Source organism: Petaurus breviceps, unplaced genomic scaffold (genome assembly GCF_028583685.1).
Source record: "Petaurus breviceps papuanus isolate PSGF00001 unplaced genomic scaffold, PetGlider_PUasm1.0 90925, whole genome shotgun sequence".
NCBI lineage: Eukaryota > Metazoa > Chordata > Mammalia > Diprotodontia > Petauridae > Petaurus > Petaurus breviceps.
Window position 1 is genome coordinate 37,338,492 of NW_027187380.1, and position 20,651 is coordinate 37,359,142.

The window sequence follows — 20,651 nt, forward strand, 5'->3', positions numbered from 1 at the left end:
GGAAGGGGTAAAATGAGTGGGGTGTTTAGGATTGAAAGATACAAAAAAGGAAAAAATAGGAAGAGTTTTCAGCCAAAGAGAAGGGGGGGGGGGGGGGGGGGGGGGTTGACCAGAAGGATCTGTTGCACCAGGCTAGGAGAGGAGTGCAGAGCACACAGGCTGCACTGGTACAGACTCAGCCATAGCAAAGTCGGAGCAGACCACAGTGGCCTAAATCACTGGTGGCAGTGGTGATTCCCAGACCTTTCTCATTACAAGATTAAAGTCTGTAGGAAGTGGGTGAGAGAGAGGCACAGGGCCTGCAGCAGCGGCAGCCCCTACTCCTGGGGCTATCAGCCCACAGACTAAATGTTTGAAATACCAGAACCCCAGGAATGCCTTTGCACGGTCAGGGGAATTGGCAGACACCAGCACAGATGGGCATACGCCAGGGGCTGAGCCTACCTGTGCTCTAGCACAGACCTAGGGGAAGAGGAGACCTCCAGTGGTCAAACCACCCTTCCCCCACACCTCACGCAGCAAGCTTCAGTGTAACCCCGGGGAAGCAGAGAAAGATACCACCTCACCTCAGCACATAACAGCCAGCTGCAGCTCAGCACCATGTGAACTGCAGCATTATATAGCTTCCAGCTGTCATAACCAGAGGCCACAGAAAACAAAGACAGTAACGACACCCCTAACCCCCAGCACAAAAAGCATGGGACAGGGCACTCTATGCCTGAGAAGCAGAGATCCACTTTAAAAGCCAGGAAAAAGGCAATCCCAATGAGCAAAAAGCAAAGACCATAGATTTTTACTGTGGGCAAGGAAGATCAAAATATGAATTCAGAATAGGGCAGCATTGACACACCTATAACCACAAAAGGAAATATGAACTGGTCTTAAGCCCAAAAAGCATTCTTGGAAGAGCTAAAGAAGAATTTTAAAAGTCAAATTGGAGAGGTAGAAGAGAAATTGATCACTTCTTTTAAAATTACAGTTGAAAAAAATTCACTGAAGAAAACAACTACTTAAAAAGTAAAATTGGCCAAATGGATAAGGAGGTAAAAAAAAAAAACCTAATTGGAGAAAATAGCTCCTTAAAAAATAAAATTGAATGAAAAAGGAGGTAAAAAAAAAAAGCTAACTGAAGAAAAACAATTTGTTAAAAATTAGAATTGGGGGGCAGCTAGGTAGTACAGTAAATAGAGCACTGGCCCTGGCATCAGGAGGACCTGAGTTCAAATTTGGCCTCAGACACTTAAAAAAACTAGCCATGTGACCTTGGGCAAGTCACTTAACCCCAATTGCCCTACATTCCTCCCTCCAAAAAGCAAAAAAAAAAATTAGAATTGGGCATCAAAAATTAGGCTAACAAAATCTAAAAAGTGAAAAAGCAGAAGAAAATGTAATGTAAATGTTTTTCCAATGATCTCATTGGAAAAACAACTGATCTGGAAAATAGGTCCAGGAGAGATGATCTAAGAATTACTGGTTTACCAGAAAGTCATGATGAAGAAAAGAGCTTGGACAGTACCTTCCAAAAAATCATCAAGGAAAACTCCCCTATGGTCCTAGAAATAGAGGGTAAAATAGTCATTGAAAGAATCCACTGATCACTTCCTGAAAGAAATCCCAATTTGAAAATTCCAAGGCATATTGTAACCAAATTCTAAAATTGTCAAGTCAAGGAGAAAATACCTCAAACAGCCAGGAAGAAACAATTCAAATATTGCAGAACTACAGTCAGAATCACACAGGAATTTGTAGTTTCCACATTAAAAACTGGAGGGATTGGAATATGATATTCCATAAGGCAAAGAAGCTTGAACTACAGCCAAGGAGATGGATATTTGATGAAATAAGGGACTTTCAGAACTTCCTGATGAAAAGGCCAGAGACCAATGGAAAATTCAATCTTCAAATACAAGACTCAAGAGAGGCATAAAAAGGTAAGTAGGGGGAAAAAGTATGTTATTCAATAAGAGCAAACTGTTTACATCCCTATATGGGAGGACAATAATTGTAAATATTGAGAATTGTATCTTTATTATGACATTAAAAAGAGATATATGTAGACAGAGATCGTGGGTATAAATTAACTGATGTGATGATTAAAAAAAACTAATTGGGTACAAAGGGATTCTAATGGGAGAAGAGAAAAGGAGGAGGCAGAAGAGGGTAAATTACATCACATGAAGAGGCACAAAAGCATTATAGTAGAGGGAAAGAAAAGAGGAAGATGAGTATTATTTGAATCTTGCTCTCATCAGATTTGATTCAGGGAGGGAATAATATACTCATTTAAGTATAGACATCTAACTTGCCCTACAGGCAGTAGGAGGGGAAGGGAGGAAAAAGGAGGGCATGGTTAGAAGGGAGGGAAGAAGTACTAAGGGAAAAGAGAAAGAAAAGGGAGGGTGACTGATAGAAGGGAGGGAAGATTAAGGAAGATGGGGGTCAAAAGCAAAACTTTTGAGGAGGGTAAGGAAGAAGAGAGAAATAAAAGCATAAATGGGGGGAGATAGGATGGAGAAAAAAACATGGATAGTAATCATAACTGTGAATGGGAATATTGGAAGAGGAAAATGGAATGGATTTAAAACCATAATCCTACAATATATTATTTACAACAAACAGATTTGAAACAGGGGGGCACACACAGGGTAAAGATAAAAATCTAAAGAAGAATATATTATGCTTTAGCTGAAATAAAAAAGCAGAGATAGCAATCCTAATCTCAGATAAAGCAAAAGCAAAAGTAGATCTAATCAAAATAGATAAAGAGGGAAACTATATCCTGGTAAAAGGCACCATAGACAATGAAGTAGTATCATTACTAAGCATATATGCACCAAGTGGTATAGCATTCAAATTATTAGAGGAGAAGTTAAGAAATAGACAGCAAAGCTTATGCTAGTGGGGGACGACAACCTCCCTCTCTCTGAACTTGATAACTCTAACCTCAAAATAAAGAAGAAAGAAGTTAAGGAGGTAAGTAGAATTTTATTTATTTATTGCTTTTTGGAGGGGGGAAGGTAGGGCACATGGCTAGTTTTGTGTTAAGTGTTTGAGACTGGATTTGAATTCAGATCCTCCTGACTCCAGGGGTGATGCTCTATTCACTGTGCCATGCAGCCACCCTGGTGAATAGAATTTTAGAAAAGTTAGATATGGTAGACCTCTGGAGGAAATTGAATTGGGATAGAAAGGAATATACCTTTTTCTCAGCAGTACATGGAATATACACAAAGACTGACCATGTACAAGGGCATAAAAACGTCACAGTCCAGTACAGAAAGGCAGAAATATCAAATGCATCCTTTTTTTTCCTACTTTCCTTCTAATCTTTTTTCTAATTAAATTTTATGTTTATTTTTAGTTTACATCATTCATTTCCACAACATTTTTAGTTACAAATTTTCTCCCCATCTTTCCCCTACCTAACATCCCAAAACAGCGATCCTATTGTATACCCCCTCTCCCACTCTGCTCTCTCCTATTTCCTCCCCCATTCGCCCTCCGACTTTCCAGTAGGGCCACATGGATCTCCATACCCCAGTGCCTGTACATCTTATTTCCAAGTTGCATGTAAAATAATAATAATAATAATAATAATATATTTTTAAACATTTTTAAAATATTTCAAAAGGACTCATGACGGAAAATGCCATCCACATCTAGACAAAGAACTCTGGAGTTGGAGTGCAGAGCAAAGCAGACTGTTTTCTATTTTGTTTTATTTTGTTTTACCTTTTCTTTCTTTCTCACGGTTTCTTCCATTCATTATAATTCTTCTATGTAACATGACAAATGTCAAAATGTGTTTAAAAGGAATGTATGTGTAGAGCCTATATCAGATTGTATGCCATCTTGGGGTGGGAGATGGAGAAAATTTTAAACTTATGGACATGAATGTTGAAAACTAAAAACAAATAAATTGAAAAAATAGAATCAATATGTCCTCCATGACACAAGGAAAACTGTAATGGAAAAGAAATGAATCATACATATATATATGTGTGTGTGTATATATATATATATATATATATATATATATATATATATAACATGTATCTTTCCTCTTGATAAATTTAAACTGACATGCTTAAAATGCTTATGTTTAAAAAATGATGAAGAGGATGGTTTTAGAAAAATCTGCAAATATTTATATGAATTGATGCAAAATGAAGTGACCATAACCAGAATAACACTATACACAGTGACAGCAATATTGTAGGGATGATCAACTGTGATCTGATCAATACAGTGATCCAAGATAATTCCAAAAGACTTATGATGAAAAATACTATCCTCCAGGGAGAAAACTGATGATAGTCTGAGTGCAGATAGAGGCAGTTTTTAAACTTTCTTTATTTTTCTTGCTTTTTTTGCAATGTAGCTGATATGGAAATCTGTTTTGTATGATGTCATTTGTATAATTGGTATAATATTTTGCTTTCTCAGTGGGTTGGGGAGGCACTGGATGGAGGGAGACATTTTGGAACTCAAAATAAAAAAAATAATATTGCAATAAAAAAGAAATCTGGGAGACAGTTTTTATAGCAAGTATCTTTGATAAAAAATCTAGAGAATTCAATCAAATTTATAAGTATATAATTCATTCCCCAATTGATATATGGACAGAGGATATGAACAGGCAGTTTTCAGATAAAAAAAATTAAAAGTATCTATAGTCCTTATAAAGGGCTCTAAATCACTATTGACTAGAGAAGTGCAAATTAAAACAACTCTGAGGTACCACCTCACACATATCAGATTGGCTAACAACAGAAAAGTGAAATGATAAATGCTGGAGATGATATGGGAAAATTGGGACCCTAATGGACTGTTGGTGGAGTTGTGAACTGATCCAACTATTTTGGGGAGCAATTTGGAACTACACCCAAATGGCCATCAAACTGTGAATACTAGGTCTTTATCTTAAAGAGATCATAAAAAAAGGAAAAGAACCTACATGTGCAAGCATATTTATAGCAGCATTTTTTTTGGTGCCAAAGAATCGGAAATTGAAAGGGTGCCCATCAATTGGGGAATGGCAGAACAAGTTGTAATATGTGAATGGAATGGAATGCTATTGTGCTATAAAAAATGATGAGCAGACAGATTTCAGAAAAACCTGGAAAAACTTACATGAACAGATACAAAATGAAAAGAGCAGAACATTGTACATAGTAACAGTAACTTTATGTGATGTTCAACTGTGATTGGCTTAGCAATACAGAGATCCAAGACAATTGCAAAAGATCCATGGTGCAAAATTCTATCCACATCCAGAGAAAGAACGTATTAGAATCTGAATGCAGATCAAAGCACATTATTTTCAGGGCGGCCAGGTAGCACAGCGAGTAAGAGCACCAGCTCCAGTGTTGAGAAGACCTGGAGATCGAATCCCGGGCTCAGACACTTAGCACCCACCCAGAAACACCTGGCCGTGTAACCTTGAGCAAGTTACTTAACCCCAATTGCTTAGGGGCGGCCAGGTGGCTCAGTGAGTAAGAGAACTGGCTCCAGTGTCGGGATGACCTGGACCAAATCCGGTTTCAGATACTCAGCACCACACCCAGAAATAACTGGCCATGTAACCTTGAGCAAGTTACTTAACCCCGATTGCTTATAAAAAAAAAAAAGCATATTATTTTCACTTTATTTTTTTCTGTTTCTTGTTTCACAACATGACTAATATGTAAATGTGTTTTACATGATTGAACATATATAACCTATATCAAATTGCTTACTGTCTTAGAAAAGTAGTAGAGAGAAAATTTGGAACTCAAAATTTTATAAAAAATGAATGTTAAATTCATCTTTACATGTAACTGGAAAAATAAGGTACTATTAAAAATAAAGAAGAAAAGAAATGGATTTTAAAAGAATAAAACTAGATTTCAGAAAGAAACATGGTATGTTGTACTTGATAGTTATATGAATTAGGGTCAGAAATCTTTAGAGCAAACTCTGTTCTGCATGTTTCCTAGTAGTTTGACAGTAGACAATTCACTTATCCTCTCTGAGCCTCAGCTAGTCTTCAAAGACTGTAAAGATGAGTTTCAGTCTTTGTGGAGAAAGTTCCAACACTAGTGGAAGCATGTCTTTGACACATTGAATAAGCTGCATTTTCTTCCTTTGTTTTCACTTTGCCTTTATGCTCTTTGGGTATTTAGATGCCTAGCAATCATCTTCTGAGCGTGATTCTCCAATGTGGGCATTCTCTGTCCAACAATTTTGAATGCTTAATGTTCAGCTGGAAGGGGTTCTATAGTCTTGAAGTTAGAGTACTGCTTTGTTCTCTTGAAGTCATAAATTTCTTCTCATAGCTGCTGTTTCCTTATTCCTAACCTATGAATGTAGTTGATATGGTTTTGATTTCTCAACTGATACCTCTCTCTCTCTCTCTCTCTCTCTCTCTCTCTCTCTCTCTCTCTCTCTCTCTCTCTCTCTCTCTCTCTAGGGCAGAAAAGACTGAAGTTCTAAATGAAGACCTTCTTCAGGTAAGGTAGTTTTTTGGTTAACTACCTTAATTTAACATTATTCAAACAGCTCTGTCCTTACATCTGAACATTGAACTCCTCAAATATTTCTCTTAGGAATATTGCATGAGGTTAATCATTATTATCATTATTTATTTTTTGTTTGGAGGAGGGAACTCAAGGCAATTGAGGTTAAGTGACATGCCCAAGGTCACACAGCTAGTAAGTGTGTCAGGTGTCTGAGGCCTAATTTGAACTCAGCTCCTCCTGACTCCAGGGCTGGTACTCTATTCACTGTGCCACCTATCTGCCCCTATCATTATTTCTGAATTGCTTGGTTACATAGATCTTAAAGCTAGAAAAGACTTTAAGATAATCTGGGTCAGTACTCTACCTTCAGATCTATAGAGTATTATTATCTTTATTTTATAAATGAATTATCTGTGGCCTTTATAAATGAGCTATCTGTGGGATTTAGTGACTTGAGCATGTTATTTTTGTACTTGAAATTATAATGTCACAGGACTTAAAGTTTGAAAGGACCTTAGAGACCACAAACTTGGAGCTGGTTGTTAAGTTGGTTGTAAAAGACAACCCATACTTATACAAAAACCAACCCTACAGCATCTCCCTAAAGTGGTCATCCAGACTATACTTGAAGACTTCTAGTTAGAGACAGTTATAATATGTTCCAAAGTATTCCATTCCCTCTCTGGATAGTTCTAACTGTTAAGAAAGGTTTTTTCTTAACTGAGTGTGTGGAGTGTCTCCATCCACAGTGTAATGCCTAACAGAGAGTATATAGAGATAGTCTCTGGGCTGGCTCATTCACATCAACCAGGACTCATACTGGGAGTTACAATTTTGATTCTCTCAGGGTTTTATATATTACTCTCTTGTGGAGGAATTCACTCCCCCTACTCAAAATTTTAGCTTATAGTCCTCCACTAATATAATTCTAATCACAAACCAACCACTCACATGATGAGATTTTAAAATCTAAAACATATCCATTTACTTAGCAATAAGTAAAAAGAAATAACATCATAGATATTCATGTTAAAGGGGTGGCTAGGTGGTGCGGTGAATAGAGCACTGGTCCTGGAGTCGGGAGGACCTGAGTTCAAATCCGGCCTCAGACACTTAACATTTACTAGCTGTGTGACCTTGGGCAAGTTACTTAACCCAATTTCCCTGCCTTCCCCCCCCCCAAAAAAAAAGCAAAAAGATACTAATATTAAAGCAAATACAGGATTAATAAATACTTCAAAATTCACATATAAACCTGAGTCCCAATTTCCCACCAAGCATCCAGTAGGGGTGCATTTGGGTGGGAGAGTATGAAAATACAGAGATCTTCTAAGGGCATATGAGTGAGAAAAAACAATGTGCTCTGAGTAACTCACAACTCTGAAACCATAAAGTTCAGTGTTATCTTTCTGTTTTTAGAAATGTCAACAAAAATTCCTTGATGAACATAACTTCTGTATTGAACAGATACTTTTGCTAGAACAATGAGCCACAATGTGCTAGGTAATAGCTGACGTATGTCTCAGCCAAACGAGTCTTCTCACTGGTGACTGCTGGCTCCTTCCCTACTGGTTGCAAAAATCCCCATGTCTCCCTCATCTTTTAAAAAGCCTTCATTAGATCCTACCATGCATGCCACCATGTCTTTTATCTTTCCTCCCCTTCTCAGCTATGCCTTGAGAAAACCATCTCCAATAAGTGCTCCTACTTCCTCTCCTCTTTCTCTTCTAAGTTCTTTGCAATCTGGCTTACAACTTCATCATTTCTCTGAAATTGCTCTCTAAATTTACCAACGATCTCCTCAAGCCTTCTCTTTTTTTTTTTTTACTTCTGTGTAGCATTTGACACTATTGATAACTTTCTTTTCCTGCACTCTCTCCTTCTTGGGTTTTTGTGATTATGTTCTCCCTTGGTTCTCCTCCTATCTGCTTCTTCCCTATCTTGTTTTCTGGATCTATATCTATGTCAAGATAACAAGCATTTATTAGCACCTATTATGTTCTAGGCCAGGGGTACCCTGAGGCCACATGTGGCCCTCTGGGTCTTCAAGTGTGGCCCTTTGAATTCAAACTTCACAATTTGCATTTCACTCCTAAATAAAAGGATTTGTTCTGTAAAGTTTGGATTTAGTTAGAGTGCTGCACTTGCGGACCTATAGGGCCCCATGTGGCCTCCAAGTCACAGGTTCTTCACCCCTGTTCTTGGCCTTGTGCTAAGCACTGGGGATACAAGAGTGAAAACAAAAGAAGCTCACAGACTAATTGTGATAGGAGATGAGGGAAATACAACTTGCAAACTACATACAAACAAGATATATGTAAGATAAATTGTAGGTAATCTCATAGGAAAGGCATTGGCATTATTTTCTACCCTGAATTCTGCTTTCTTCTTCATTTCCAAATTTCTGTCAATGGCAGTTGATATCAGTGGCATCATTCTAGTCACCTAGATTCATAATCTCATTGTCATCCTTGACTGTGCTCTTTGCTTACCTCATATTCCATTGCCAAACCTGTTACTTCCTCTACAACATCTCTCTTTTAAGTCACCTTCTCTACATTCACACAGCCACTATCACTGAATTGAGACCCTTATCACCTCTTTCCTGGACTATAGAAATAGCCTTCATAGTGACTATGTTGACACTAATTTTGCCACATTGATTTTCCTCAAGTGTAGATATGATCATATCACTCAATTCTACCCCTTCTCAGAAAACTCCATTGAGTTTCCTATTACCCCCAGGATCAGATATAAAGTCTTTTGCTTGGCATTTAAAGATCATCACAATCTGGCTCCTTTGTACCTTTCTTCAATACATTTCAAAGCTCAACTTAAGTGCTATTCATCATGAAGCCTTTCTTGATGCCTCCAACTGTTAGCCCTGCCCAAAAAGGATGAGAATTCCTTCAAGGTAGTTTCAGTTTTATCTTTTTATCTCTGGAACCTAGTACATGTAGTAGACTCTTGACAAATATTTGTTTGGTCAATTCTCTCAATAATAATTTTTTCTTTCTTGTATAACACTTCGTGCATGTTTTATATACTTAAAATATTCTGATTTTGTATTATAGCCATTTATATATGCTATTTATAGACTGTGAACTCAGTGAGGCCAAGGATGATATTTATTTATTTTTTGGTACCTATATAGTACCTTACACATTGTTGGCATTTAATAAATGTTTAATAAACTAAGTCAGAGTAACTTGTAGCATAGCTAATAAGTAGTAGGCAATCTCCAATTTGTCTCCCAGTTCATTATTTTTTCTATACTCTTCCTCTTATTTAAAAACAATTTTAAAATAAATATTTGAAATAGTTTTAGAATAAGGGATAAATCACACGAAAAGGTGGGGGGCAGAAGAGTAATATATTATATATGAGATCAGATATGGTCACTATATTCAGTGTTTTTAAGTAACTTTTTCTTTGTTATAAGGGAGGATTCCGTTTCGGAGGTGTAGGTAGGAGGCACACTTTATATCAGGAAATGATTGTGATATCAAAATAAAAGGCACCAATAACATTTATTTTAAAGGAGGAGTAGTTGGGAAGTAAGTTGTAATGGTGATAAAACCTGAAGCTGGAATCACTCCCTCTTGTTTTTCTTTTAAGTTTTAGGTGCTTTCTCCATTTGACTCAGTAGATCCTTTAGTCTGGAGAAATAAGAGCGAAGAAAATCCCTAGCTAGGAAAATTTGACTTCTTACCTTTAACTTCAACAACTTCATCCACCTGATGGTATCCATTAACAAAATTTTTTTTGCCTATAGGTGGAGAAGCGTTTGGAGCTGGTGAAACAAGTATCACATAGCACTCACAAGAAGCTGACTGCATGTCTCCAAGGACAACAAGGGGTAGAAGCTGACAAACGATCAGTGAGTGACCTATTTCCAAGAATAACTTGGATTTTAGCTACTAAGGATATGTCAGTAAGCTTCTGATTCATTTCAGGAAGATTATTAGGCTCTAATGTTTTTAGAACCAAGTAAATTTGTTTCTTACAAAATCCAAGTTTATTCTATTTTTGTAGGATTATCATTCTTTCCATATCTTCATGTACCCTAGTCTCACGTGAAATTTCTACCTTCCCTTTCCCTTACTAGTAACTACTTGGTTCTTTACCTCAACAAAGGTAATGAGAGAAGAGTTAAAAAAAATAGCAATAACAACAATAGTGTCACCTGTTTAAAGAAGTACATCTATATCATTTGCAAGGTAATACCTTTAGTAGCTGTTGTTGATGTCATATTGTTGTCTCAGTCCTGTGTTTAAGGATTCCATTTACGTATGATATGTCAGAGAGAAATAGTTGAATGTTATCATTCTAGGGTACAGTCAATTTAAATTAGTGGTGAATAGATTCCTTTGTTGTTGTTCAGTTGTTGTTCAGTCATGTCTGACTCTTCGTGATCCCATTTGGCATTATCTTGGCAAGCATACTGCCATTTCTTTCTCCAATTCATTTTATAGATGAGGAAATTGAGGAAAACAGGTTAAATGACTTGTCCAAGGTCCTACTAAGTATCTGAGGCCAGATTTGAATTCACAAAGTTGAGTCTTCCTGACTCCAGGCCTGGCATTCTATCCAATATGCCACCTAGTTGTCCCAAGATTTTCCTTGTAAATCTTACATTTATGCTTATTAATTTATTACCTTGGGAAGACATTTATCTGGAAGATAAGTGGTATTTGTAGATTGAGAGCTCACTCGAGCACATTTTCATATATCTATCTATCTATATCTATCTATCTACCTATCTATATCTATGTGTGTGTGTATAGAGAGAGAGAGAGAGAGAAAGAGAGAGAGAGAGAGAGAGAGAGAGAGAGAGAGAGAGAGAGAGAGAGAGAGAGAGAGAGAAAGAGATAATTTTTTTGTACGTATCAAAATCTGGGTGGTTTATTCAGTGATTGAGTCTGCTGGGTCCATTAAGTATCATGTATTTTAGTATTTTGCTGTATGTCCACTCACACCACAGTGTGAGTAAATGTCCTGACTTAATTTGTCAACTGAGAATAAAAGGTCAATCAAGTGAAAAATACTTATCTACTGTGATCAATACAATAATCCATGACAATTCCAAAGGACTCATGATGAAAAATGCTATCCATCATCAGAGAGAAAACTGATGAGTTCTGAATTCAGGTTGAAGCATATTATCTTTCAATTTATTTTTCTTGATTTTTTTCACAACATGGAAAATGTGGAAATGTTTTACATGTATAATAAGTATCATATTTTTTGCCTTCTCGATTGACCAGGGAGGGACTGGAGGGAGGAAGAAAATTTGGAACTGAAAAATAAAATTTTAAAAATAAAAGTTATCAGGAGATAGAAGAGATTTTTATGAGCTACATAGATATAAATTGATCAAGGACTTTTCTTCTTTGGTTTTAGGATTTTTAAAAAACCTTTGTGAAGAGTTTTCACAAATTTTCAGAAAGAAAAAAATTTACCAACATTATTTTAATAATCCTATAGCCTTTCTAACCTGATGAAAATTTGTATATTTTAGCATATTAGGTTTGGTAAAAGAATTAGTAACAAGAAAACAACCAAAAGATTAACTAGTTAAACAACTAAACTTCAATGTCTCCTTATTGCCATGAATACAATTAAATGCATATCTAAAATACAGGAAAAAAACACAGACTGCTCAGCTGTCCAACCACTACTTATTTTTAAGTTAAATTTAGTTGTTTTTAAAAAAGAAAGTGTTGTTTTTCTCATTCCTACCTCCTATCCCCATTGAGAAAGCAAGAATAACAACATTTAAGGTTATTTTTTCAAAAGAGAAATAGAAAACATTAAATCTGTTTGCTTCTTAAACAAAGAACCAAGAAAACAAAACTTTATAAGTAGATAATAAAAAAGGGAGCTGGGGGCAGCTAGATGGCACATTGAATAGAGCACTGGCCCTGGAGGACCTGAGTTCAAAACTGACCTCAGACACTTAACACTTACTAGCCGTGTGACCTTGGGCAAGTCACCTAATCCCAATTGCCCTGCCTTCCCCCCTCCAAAAAAAAAAAAAGAAAAGAGGGAACTGACAAATGATTAGAAAGTGACCTATTTTCCAAAAATAAGTTGGGCTTTTATTTTATACCCATTGAATTTGAGACATATCTTTCATTTGCAATAAGAAGTCTTAAAGGAGACTCGGGAGGAAGGTCAAACCAGCACCACTTCAACTGCTACCTCCTCTTGAATCCAGGGTCCAAGAACTCCAGGAATTTTACTGCATACCAGACTACCACTCCTGTTTCTAGCTTGGTCTCCATAGCTATCATCAGGGTTAGTATCTGTCATAGAATAGGGGCCACTAGCAAACATCTCTACCACTTTCAACCCCAACTGCTGACCAACTGATACCAGTAGGTAGGTAACCCTGTAATAACAGTGTTCCCCAAACCACTAGCGCTGCAGCCAGCCATCATCTGCAAGGGAAGCATTTAGGTATGTGTTATCTGTCAACTGCCCCTCCAAATGCTACAGCCCCTGCCTCTTCAGTAGCTGTCACTGCTGAGGCCTGGAAAAGAAAGTTCTTGCCACCAAACATTATGACAGTGTTCAATGATTCAACATCAGAAATAAAGAGAGAAGAAAAGCCTTTATATATACAAAAGTTGAGGTAACAGAAAGTTGAAACCTAAAGGGATGCACATCAATTGAGGAATGACTGTATAAACTGTGGTGTATTAATATGGTGGAATATTATTGTGCTGCAAGAAATGAGGAAATAGATTATTACAAAAGGACATATGAACTCATGCAGGGTAAATTAAGCTAAATCATAAGAACAATTTATATTATAATGTCAATATTTTAAAACTGAAAAATTTTCGAGAATTTATAAACTGATGGAGAATCAAATGAGCAGATCCAGGTAGACAATTTATACAATAGCAATGACACTATAAAACAAACAGCTTTGAAAACTATAAGAATGATGATTTCATGATTTCAGAGGACCAATAATTGCCTATCAACGTATAGCTTATACCCTTATCCTTGTGAGTATGAAAAAAAGTGATCATTACTTGTGGACCATTGTCTAGTCAGTAAATATATAGAAGAAACAGTATAAAAAGAGGACTAATTTCCTAAGGCTAATTCAGAGGAAGGAGCTCAGGTGAAGAAAGGGAAAGGAACAAGTAAGTGTCTATTATGTGCTAAGGTACTCTGTTAAGTACTTTACAAATATTATCTTATTTGACCCTCATAACAACCAACTGAGGTAAATGCTATTATCATCCCCAATTTCCATTGAGAAAATTGAGGCAAAAAGAGGTTACATGAGATGCCTAGCATCACACAACTACTGTGTATCTGAGATCAAGGCCTTTATGATACCAGGTCCTCTCTCTGTCTACTTCACTAAATAGCTACCTTTTGACAACATATGCTTGCTGTGTTATCACAGTTGGCCTACTGATGGAGAATATCCATGGTAGTTGGTAACCTCTTTTATAGCTTTTCCTACTCCACAAACATTTTCCTAGAATAATGGAAGATTTGGAGTTACAAAACAATTCCTTCTCAAATCTGGGCTTTTTCATCAATCCTCTTTTTCACAAGAGCATTTAATAGCACTTATGTAACATACAGGAGAGCTAATTTATTTATTTGTTCTTCAGAATTGTGCCTTTGTCCTGTGTATATCCCCATTACCTTTATGTTTCTTATATTTTTCACTCACACTTTTTCTCTGCTTTTTCCTCTGAAATATAATGTTCACCTTTATATATATTTCAGGGTGATTGATTTACTTTGAGTTGGATGGAAGGGGGCAGAGTGATGATACTACTGCTTTAATTTTCTGACCCAGTAAAGTATCTTTTTCATGATGACTTTTGCACATTTAACTTCTTATTTCAGTGTAAAGTTGTTTTTCCATCAATAATAGAAACTTCTGGGTGGTTTTTGAGATCTTGCTGTTTTGCTCTATCGAATACAGCTTTAGGAACACTTCTCACACCAAACTTTTGTTTATTTTTCAGAAAAAGTTACCTTTGACAGCACTGGCTCAGTGTTTAATGGAAGGATCAACCATCTTGGGGGATGAAACTCTCCTTGGGTAAGGTGACATTCTACTCAAGTCCATACCAAATCAGTAGAGAAGTTGTGAAACTGTATTAATCATGTTCTAGCAATGCTACTTCTCATGCCTTGAATTTAACCATAGCATAGCAAAAGGCCTTGAGCAGCTCCCTTGGAAGTAAAACTTGAGGATACTTGTGAGGGAAGGAGGTAACTAAAATGAATGTTGCTCATTTGACGATTGGACTATGGAAGAGGCTGTCTATTACCTGGCAAATGAACCCATTCTATAGGTGTGGGATATGCTATATCTTGTAGGCCATATAATTCAACAAGCAATATTAAGTGACTATTATTTTTAAGGTTCTGGGGAATATAAAGACAAAACAAACAATCAAACAAAAAAACCAGCCTGTGCTCTTACAGAGCTTAAATTCACGGGGGGGAGGGGGGGGAAGAGAGAGAGATGGTGGGAGAAAAAATTATTTGACTAATCCTAATCCATATAATGAATTTCATTATACTATTTAACCAACTCAATATATACAGAAAAATCTTAGGTACAAAAAGGGATAGTCATTCAAGTATGTTTCTAATATAGAAGAACTTGAATTTGTGGTATGGTTGAACTTTAAAAGATTACATAAGCCTCAATTCTAAGGTCTACATATATTAAAAATCATCTATTCCTTTTAACTTTGCATCGTGTGAACTTTTTTTAAGTTGAATGAAGCAAAACCTAAGTATCTCTAAAAGTAGTACTTTATTTACAATTACATATTGAGGCAGTAAGGGAGATTTGCATTAATCATAAATTTTTAAATCTTTTTGGCTACTAATTACGTATCACCTCCATAGGTTACTTAGTGAAGATCTGAAATCTTCTTTGCAGATATATTCTTTCACTTAGAAATCACTGGAATTACTAAAATAGAATAAAATAAATCCTATTTGGAGAACCATTTTCAAGTGTATTTACAATTTCAAAATGTTAATTCACATTTCTTTTTTTTTTTTTTAAGCAATCGGGGTTAAGTAACTTGCTCAAGGTTACACGGCCAGTTATTTCTGGGTGTGGTGCTGAGTGTCTGAGCCCGGGATTCGATCTCCAGGTCGTCCCAACACTGGAACCGGTGCTCTTATTCGCTGAGCCGTTAATTCACATTTCTAAAAAATACTTTAAAATTTACAGAATGTTTTTCTCAGAACCCCATAAAGGTATAAGTGATTGAATTGGTATCCCCGCTACACAGAAAAGAACACTGAAGCTTAGATTGCTTAAGTTGCTCATGGTTATACAACTGACAGGTATTGGAACCAGGCCATCATGTATCTTACCTTTTGGCCCTAATCTGCTTGATTTTCTTAGCCTCAACAAAAGGATTTTTTTTATTCCATAACTTGAGGTGGAAGAGAACATGTCTAGAGAACTCTCCTCTTTTGTATTTAGATCCAAAGAGGAATATGGCAGTGTGGGGCATGTGTATTCAGAAGCTGTGAGGACATCTGTCTCTACCTCCTTAATTCCAGTCACATAGTAGGACTCACTCTCCCTCATCCCCAAAAGGGTTGATTTGCTTTGATTCTAGAAGTGAAAGGGAAAGAGTGAATTAGGAAGTGTGATCTCCAGAAAAAGCAAATAGTTTTTTGGTTATTCATTCCAAAGAAGATTTATGCAGACTAGGTGATTAGTGTTCTAGAGGGCCTTCCCTTTCTATTGACTCTATTGTTAATTTTTTTTTTGCAGGAAGATGCTGAAACTATGTGGTGAAACAGAGGACAAACTAGCCCAGGAACTTATTCATTTTGAATTACAAGTAGAGAGGGATGTGATTGAACCACTGTTTGTATTGGCAGAGGTAAGAAATAGGGAGTGAATGAATACAATAATATAAGTGGGAGTGAAATAAGCTTGCATCTGATACCCTCTGCTTCAGAAGTATCCTCCCTTCCCCTTCCATCTTTATAGCTTGCCTCCTGATACCAGTACTAGAGGAAAATATAAATATTTTTTCATCTATGATTTACTATGCCAAACTTTATTTTTAACAATGACAAATAGTTTTCATTCAGGCAATGAAACATGAAAAAAATTAGTACTTACTGTAATAATTTCATTTGTATAAATATAACTCTTGAAAATATTTACCTGATATATAAAAAGGAAATTATTGTACATATAAAATTTATGTAGATGATCATTATATATACAATGCAATCCTGGTAGGAGTCAAGCAGCTTTCACTCCTTCCTATGGGAGAGTAATCAATCACTTGCTGTATGGCAGAGCACAGTGGAAGGAGGTGTGCATTAGGATGGTCACTTACTGGAGCATGTTACTACATATGGAAATCTATTAGCAATGTACTCATGCTGAAAGCAACACTGAGGAACACGCTGGCACCTTTGAGAATTAAAAGGGGCATCTGTATTCTACCACAAAGAAGAGATGGCTCCAGGTTAGATTTAGTTAAGACTGGGAGTTGGCTTATAGGCCCAATTCTTATATCTAGAAGACCATTTGAATTATTAAGTAAATATAGAAGATTACAATTATTAGCCTTGGAGCTCCATGAGGGCAGGCACTATCTGATCTTCCCCAGCATCAACATAGACTTAATACATGTTTGTCAAACTGATTTAATGATTTGACTGGCAGAGAACTTCTTTAGAATGGATCCTAGATGCCACTTCAGGCAGAGGGCAATACAGTCTTTAATAGCTCTAAAACAATTAAAAATATAAGGATGGCATGCCAAATTTTAGAATATGAAATGATGATTAGTAGATCAACAAGTAGATAAGTGTCTACTAAATAGAAGCCTTGAAGCCTTACCTGATAGATATATAAATTATTTGTGTTCTCTTCAGTTTGCTAAAGCTCTAACTCTCCCACTTGGGGACTTTACTATCAACATAAATCTTCTCTATTTCCCTATGCCCCAATGTTACCTTGTAAGAAAAGGAAAGGTAGGGAAGAAAAGAAGGAAAGGGAAGGGAAGGAGAAGGAAGGTAAGAAAGTGAAAGGGGAAGAGAGAAAAGGAAAAAGGAAATAAAAAGGAAAGGAAAGGGAAAAGAAGGGAAGGGAACAGGAAAGAAAATGAGAAGGGAGAGGAAGAGAGAGGAAAGAGGGAGAGGAGGGGAAAAAAACATGGCCTTAAACTCTTAAAAAGAAATCATAGTTTACTCCTCCTCTCTGTATAACCCCTCCTTCCTCCCTACCCTACCTTTAGCTTCTCTATTCTACCTGTTTTTTTGTCTGGTACAAGTAAATGAGTAAATATTTACTTGTATTTAGTGTAATAACTGGGAATTCCTCACCCAGAGATTAAATAGCATATGGTTTTTGAATAGCTGAAAGGGTATTTGATCTTAGATCATAGTACTTAAGTGAACCCAAAGTATAACAATACCTTATTCTTGATGTCCAGGTCATGCCTGATAATGAATCCTTTGTATTTAATGGCAGTTGCCTTAGATATTTTCTAACATTGTCTTAGATATTTTTGAAGAGATAAATATGTGGTCCATTCTTTTCTTGCTTCTTTGATTTCTTAAATCTTTAGAATTTTGCTTATATTGAATTATCCATATATGTAATTGTAATGCTTCCATTGCTTTTCTGCTATAGATGAATGTTACTTTGTGTAAGTCACTCATCTAAACTTTGGCTGTTGAAATGGAAATATGTTTCCTAGTTTCCTTAGAGTTGGTGTTAAATTTTTTAATACTAAAATTTATTCATATTATTTCCTTGAAGATTTATTTATGTTTGTTAAGTTCATTTTACTTGCTGATTCTCACTCCCTATTCCACATCTGCTGGCCCTAGAAACAAAATCCTATTGGAGAAGATAATCACTTTAAAGTTGTTCTAAAAGGAAAAAAAATTAAAAACCCCATATAATGAACAAGAATGACTTGCATAAAATTATAATTGTAGAATTTCTCTAAAAGGAAAAAATTAAAATTTCCATACAACAAAAAGAATAACTTCATTAGTTTTTAAGCATAAAAAGTGTCCATTCATCTTTATAGAAATGTACATTCTACTTTCAAAACTATTTTTCAGTAAAACGAATGGATCTTCATCCTGTTTAATGCAAACCTGCCCGAGACTTATTCTCTTATCTTCAAAATGAATCATTTTGAATTATCCCTCCATTTTGGGTCTGCCTTCCACCTTATCCTCCCTTTCCCTCTGGAGAGGGTGAGGCTGCACTGTGTAGTAAGAAAAGACAGAATAGGTCTAACTAAATAAAAGGATCTATATGGAATTTTATTCTGGCAAGCCAGTGAAGTCCCTTTAGCAAAACCATAGTGATAAACCTCACAGATTGCACATTGCTGGATTCACCTGGATTTTATTTTTCACTATCAACTTTTTTAAAGGTTTTTTTATTACACCACAGCTATTTCCCAATATTCTCCAAACCTCACCCAACCTCCACTGAACCCTCTGTTATAACAAAGAAAAAGAGTAAATCAAAACCAACACTATTATTTCTTATTATTGCAGGTGGAAATCCCAAATATTCAAAAGCAGAGGAAGCATTTAGCCAAGTTAGTGCTGGACATGGATTCTTCACGAACAAGGTATAAAGGGGACAATTTTGGGTTCCTGGTTTGTGCACTAGCAAATGATTGTGTTAAGAATGCTTAAATGGTGTTTGTCGTTTTCATTCTGGTCTGGGGTATGAAAATGACAGGCACTATAATCTTTTAACCTGTTATAATACTTAGATGTGTAAAGCTCCTTAAGTGTAGCATTTTTCTGATTGCCTCCCAAAGTTGCCAACCTCTTTTTGTGGTCAAATGTCGAAGGCCTGACATTTCAAAATGATTGGCAACACCCATTTATCAGATGTCCCAAATTGTATGGTATCACATCTTTTTCTGTATTTCTTGCACATGTTTTCCTGTCCTACTACTGCCTTGTATAGATTCTGGGACAGAGGAGGAGTAGAGGGTGGAGACAGGTTTATGAATGTGGATATAGATAATATGCTATAGGGTTTTTGCCCTGCTATCTTCCCTTTATATTCACCTTGCTTCCTGTTTGATTTTGAAAGAGCAACATGGCATTTGGTTGAAGGGATTAAAACCTATGTCACATCCTCAAATCCTCACTATCACCCATTATATCCAGTGGATTGCCAAAACTTGTCAATTTTACCTTTATAATATCTCTCACATAGACCCTCCTTCTCTTCTTTGACACTGCCACTACCCTAGTGCAGGCTCTCATCACTTCATGCCTTTCATGCCTGGACTATTTGTGATAGCCTATTGGTGGGTCTCTGTCTGTGGCAATTCTCTCCCTGCAACATTCCATCCTTAACTTAGTAGTCAAAGTGATCTTCCTAAAGTTTAAGTCTGACTATGTCACCTCCCCACTCAGAAAACTCCAGTGTCTCCCTATCATATCCAGAATTAAATGTAAAGTCCTCTGTTTGGCATTCAAAGACTTTCATAATCTGTTTTCCTACCTTTCTAGTCTTCTTACACCTTACAACCCTCACCCCCAGGCTTTTAAGTACAGTAACATTGGCTTCCTTGATGTTCTTCGAACAAGTCACTCCATTTCCTTCCTAACTCTGGGAATTTTCATGCAGTGAATGCTCTCCCCCCTTATCTCTGCCTACTGGCTTCCTTCACATCCCAGCTAAAATCATACCTTCTACAGGAAGCCTGTTTCAAACCCTCTTAATTCTAGTGGCTTCTTTCCAATGATAATTTCCAATTTATTCTGTTTAAAGATTGTGTTTTGTGATTCTGGCATAAGGTAGGCCTAGAGAACATCACCCAATTGACCCTTGCTTTCTACAACTGGGCTCAGTGTCTTGTTCCCCCAACATAGGTGTGGCTACCATACAGTTAAGTTCTAGTTCAGGTACCCAGTTTATATCTAAGGAGAAGCCCATACATTGGGGAAAACAACTCCTTAAATGAATTTGGATGCTGAGAATAATATGTAAAACAACGGGAATTAGTTCAATTCAAAACTTTATTGTAAGCAATGGGGAAGATGTGAAAGGAGAGAGAAAAAAGGGGACCCAAAATACAACTCAGGTATATATACTAAAATAGAGTATAACTCACATAA

General features: G+C 36.5%; 1 protein-coding gene across 5 annotated transcripts in view; it reads left to right on the forward strand.

The window, feature by feature from the left end:
- ARHGAP44 (Rho GTPase activating protein 44) overlaps positions 1-20,651 on the forward strand; it is a 190,100-nt gene that overhangs the window by 32,912 nt on the left and 136,537 nt on the right. For all 5 annotated transcript variants that reach the window (XM_069076818.1, XM_069076822.1, XM_069076821.1 and 2 more), the window contains exons 2-6: positions 6,452-6,491; positions 10,276-10,380; positions 14,507-14,583; positions 16,294-16,405; positions 19,065-19,141. In XM_069076818.1, the coding sequence (XP_068932919.1) occupies positions 6,452-6,491; positions 10,276-10,380; positions 14,507-14,583; positions 16,294-16,405; positions 19,065-19,141 (411 nt within the window). The remainder of the gene's footprint in view (positions 1-6,451; positions 6,492-10,275; positions 10,381-14,506; positions 14,584-16,293; positions 16,406-19,064; positions 19,142-20,651) is intronic.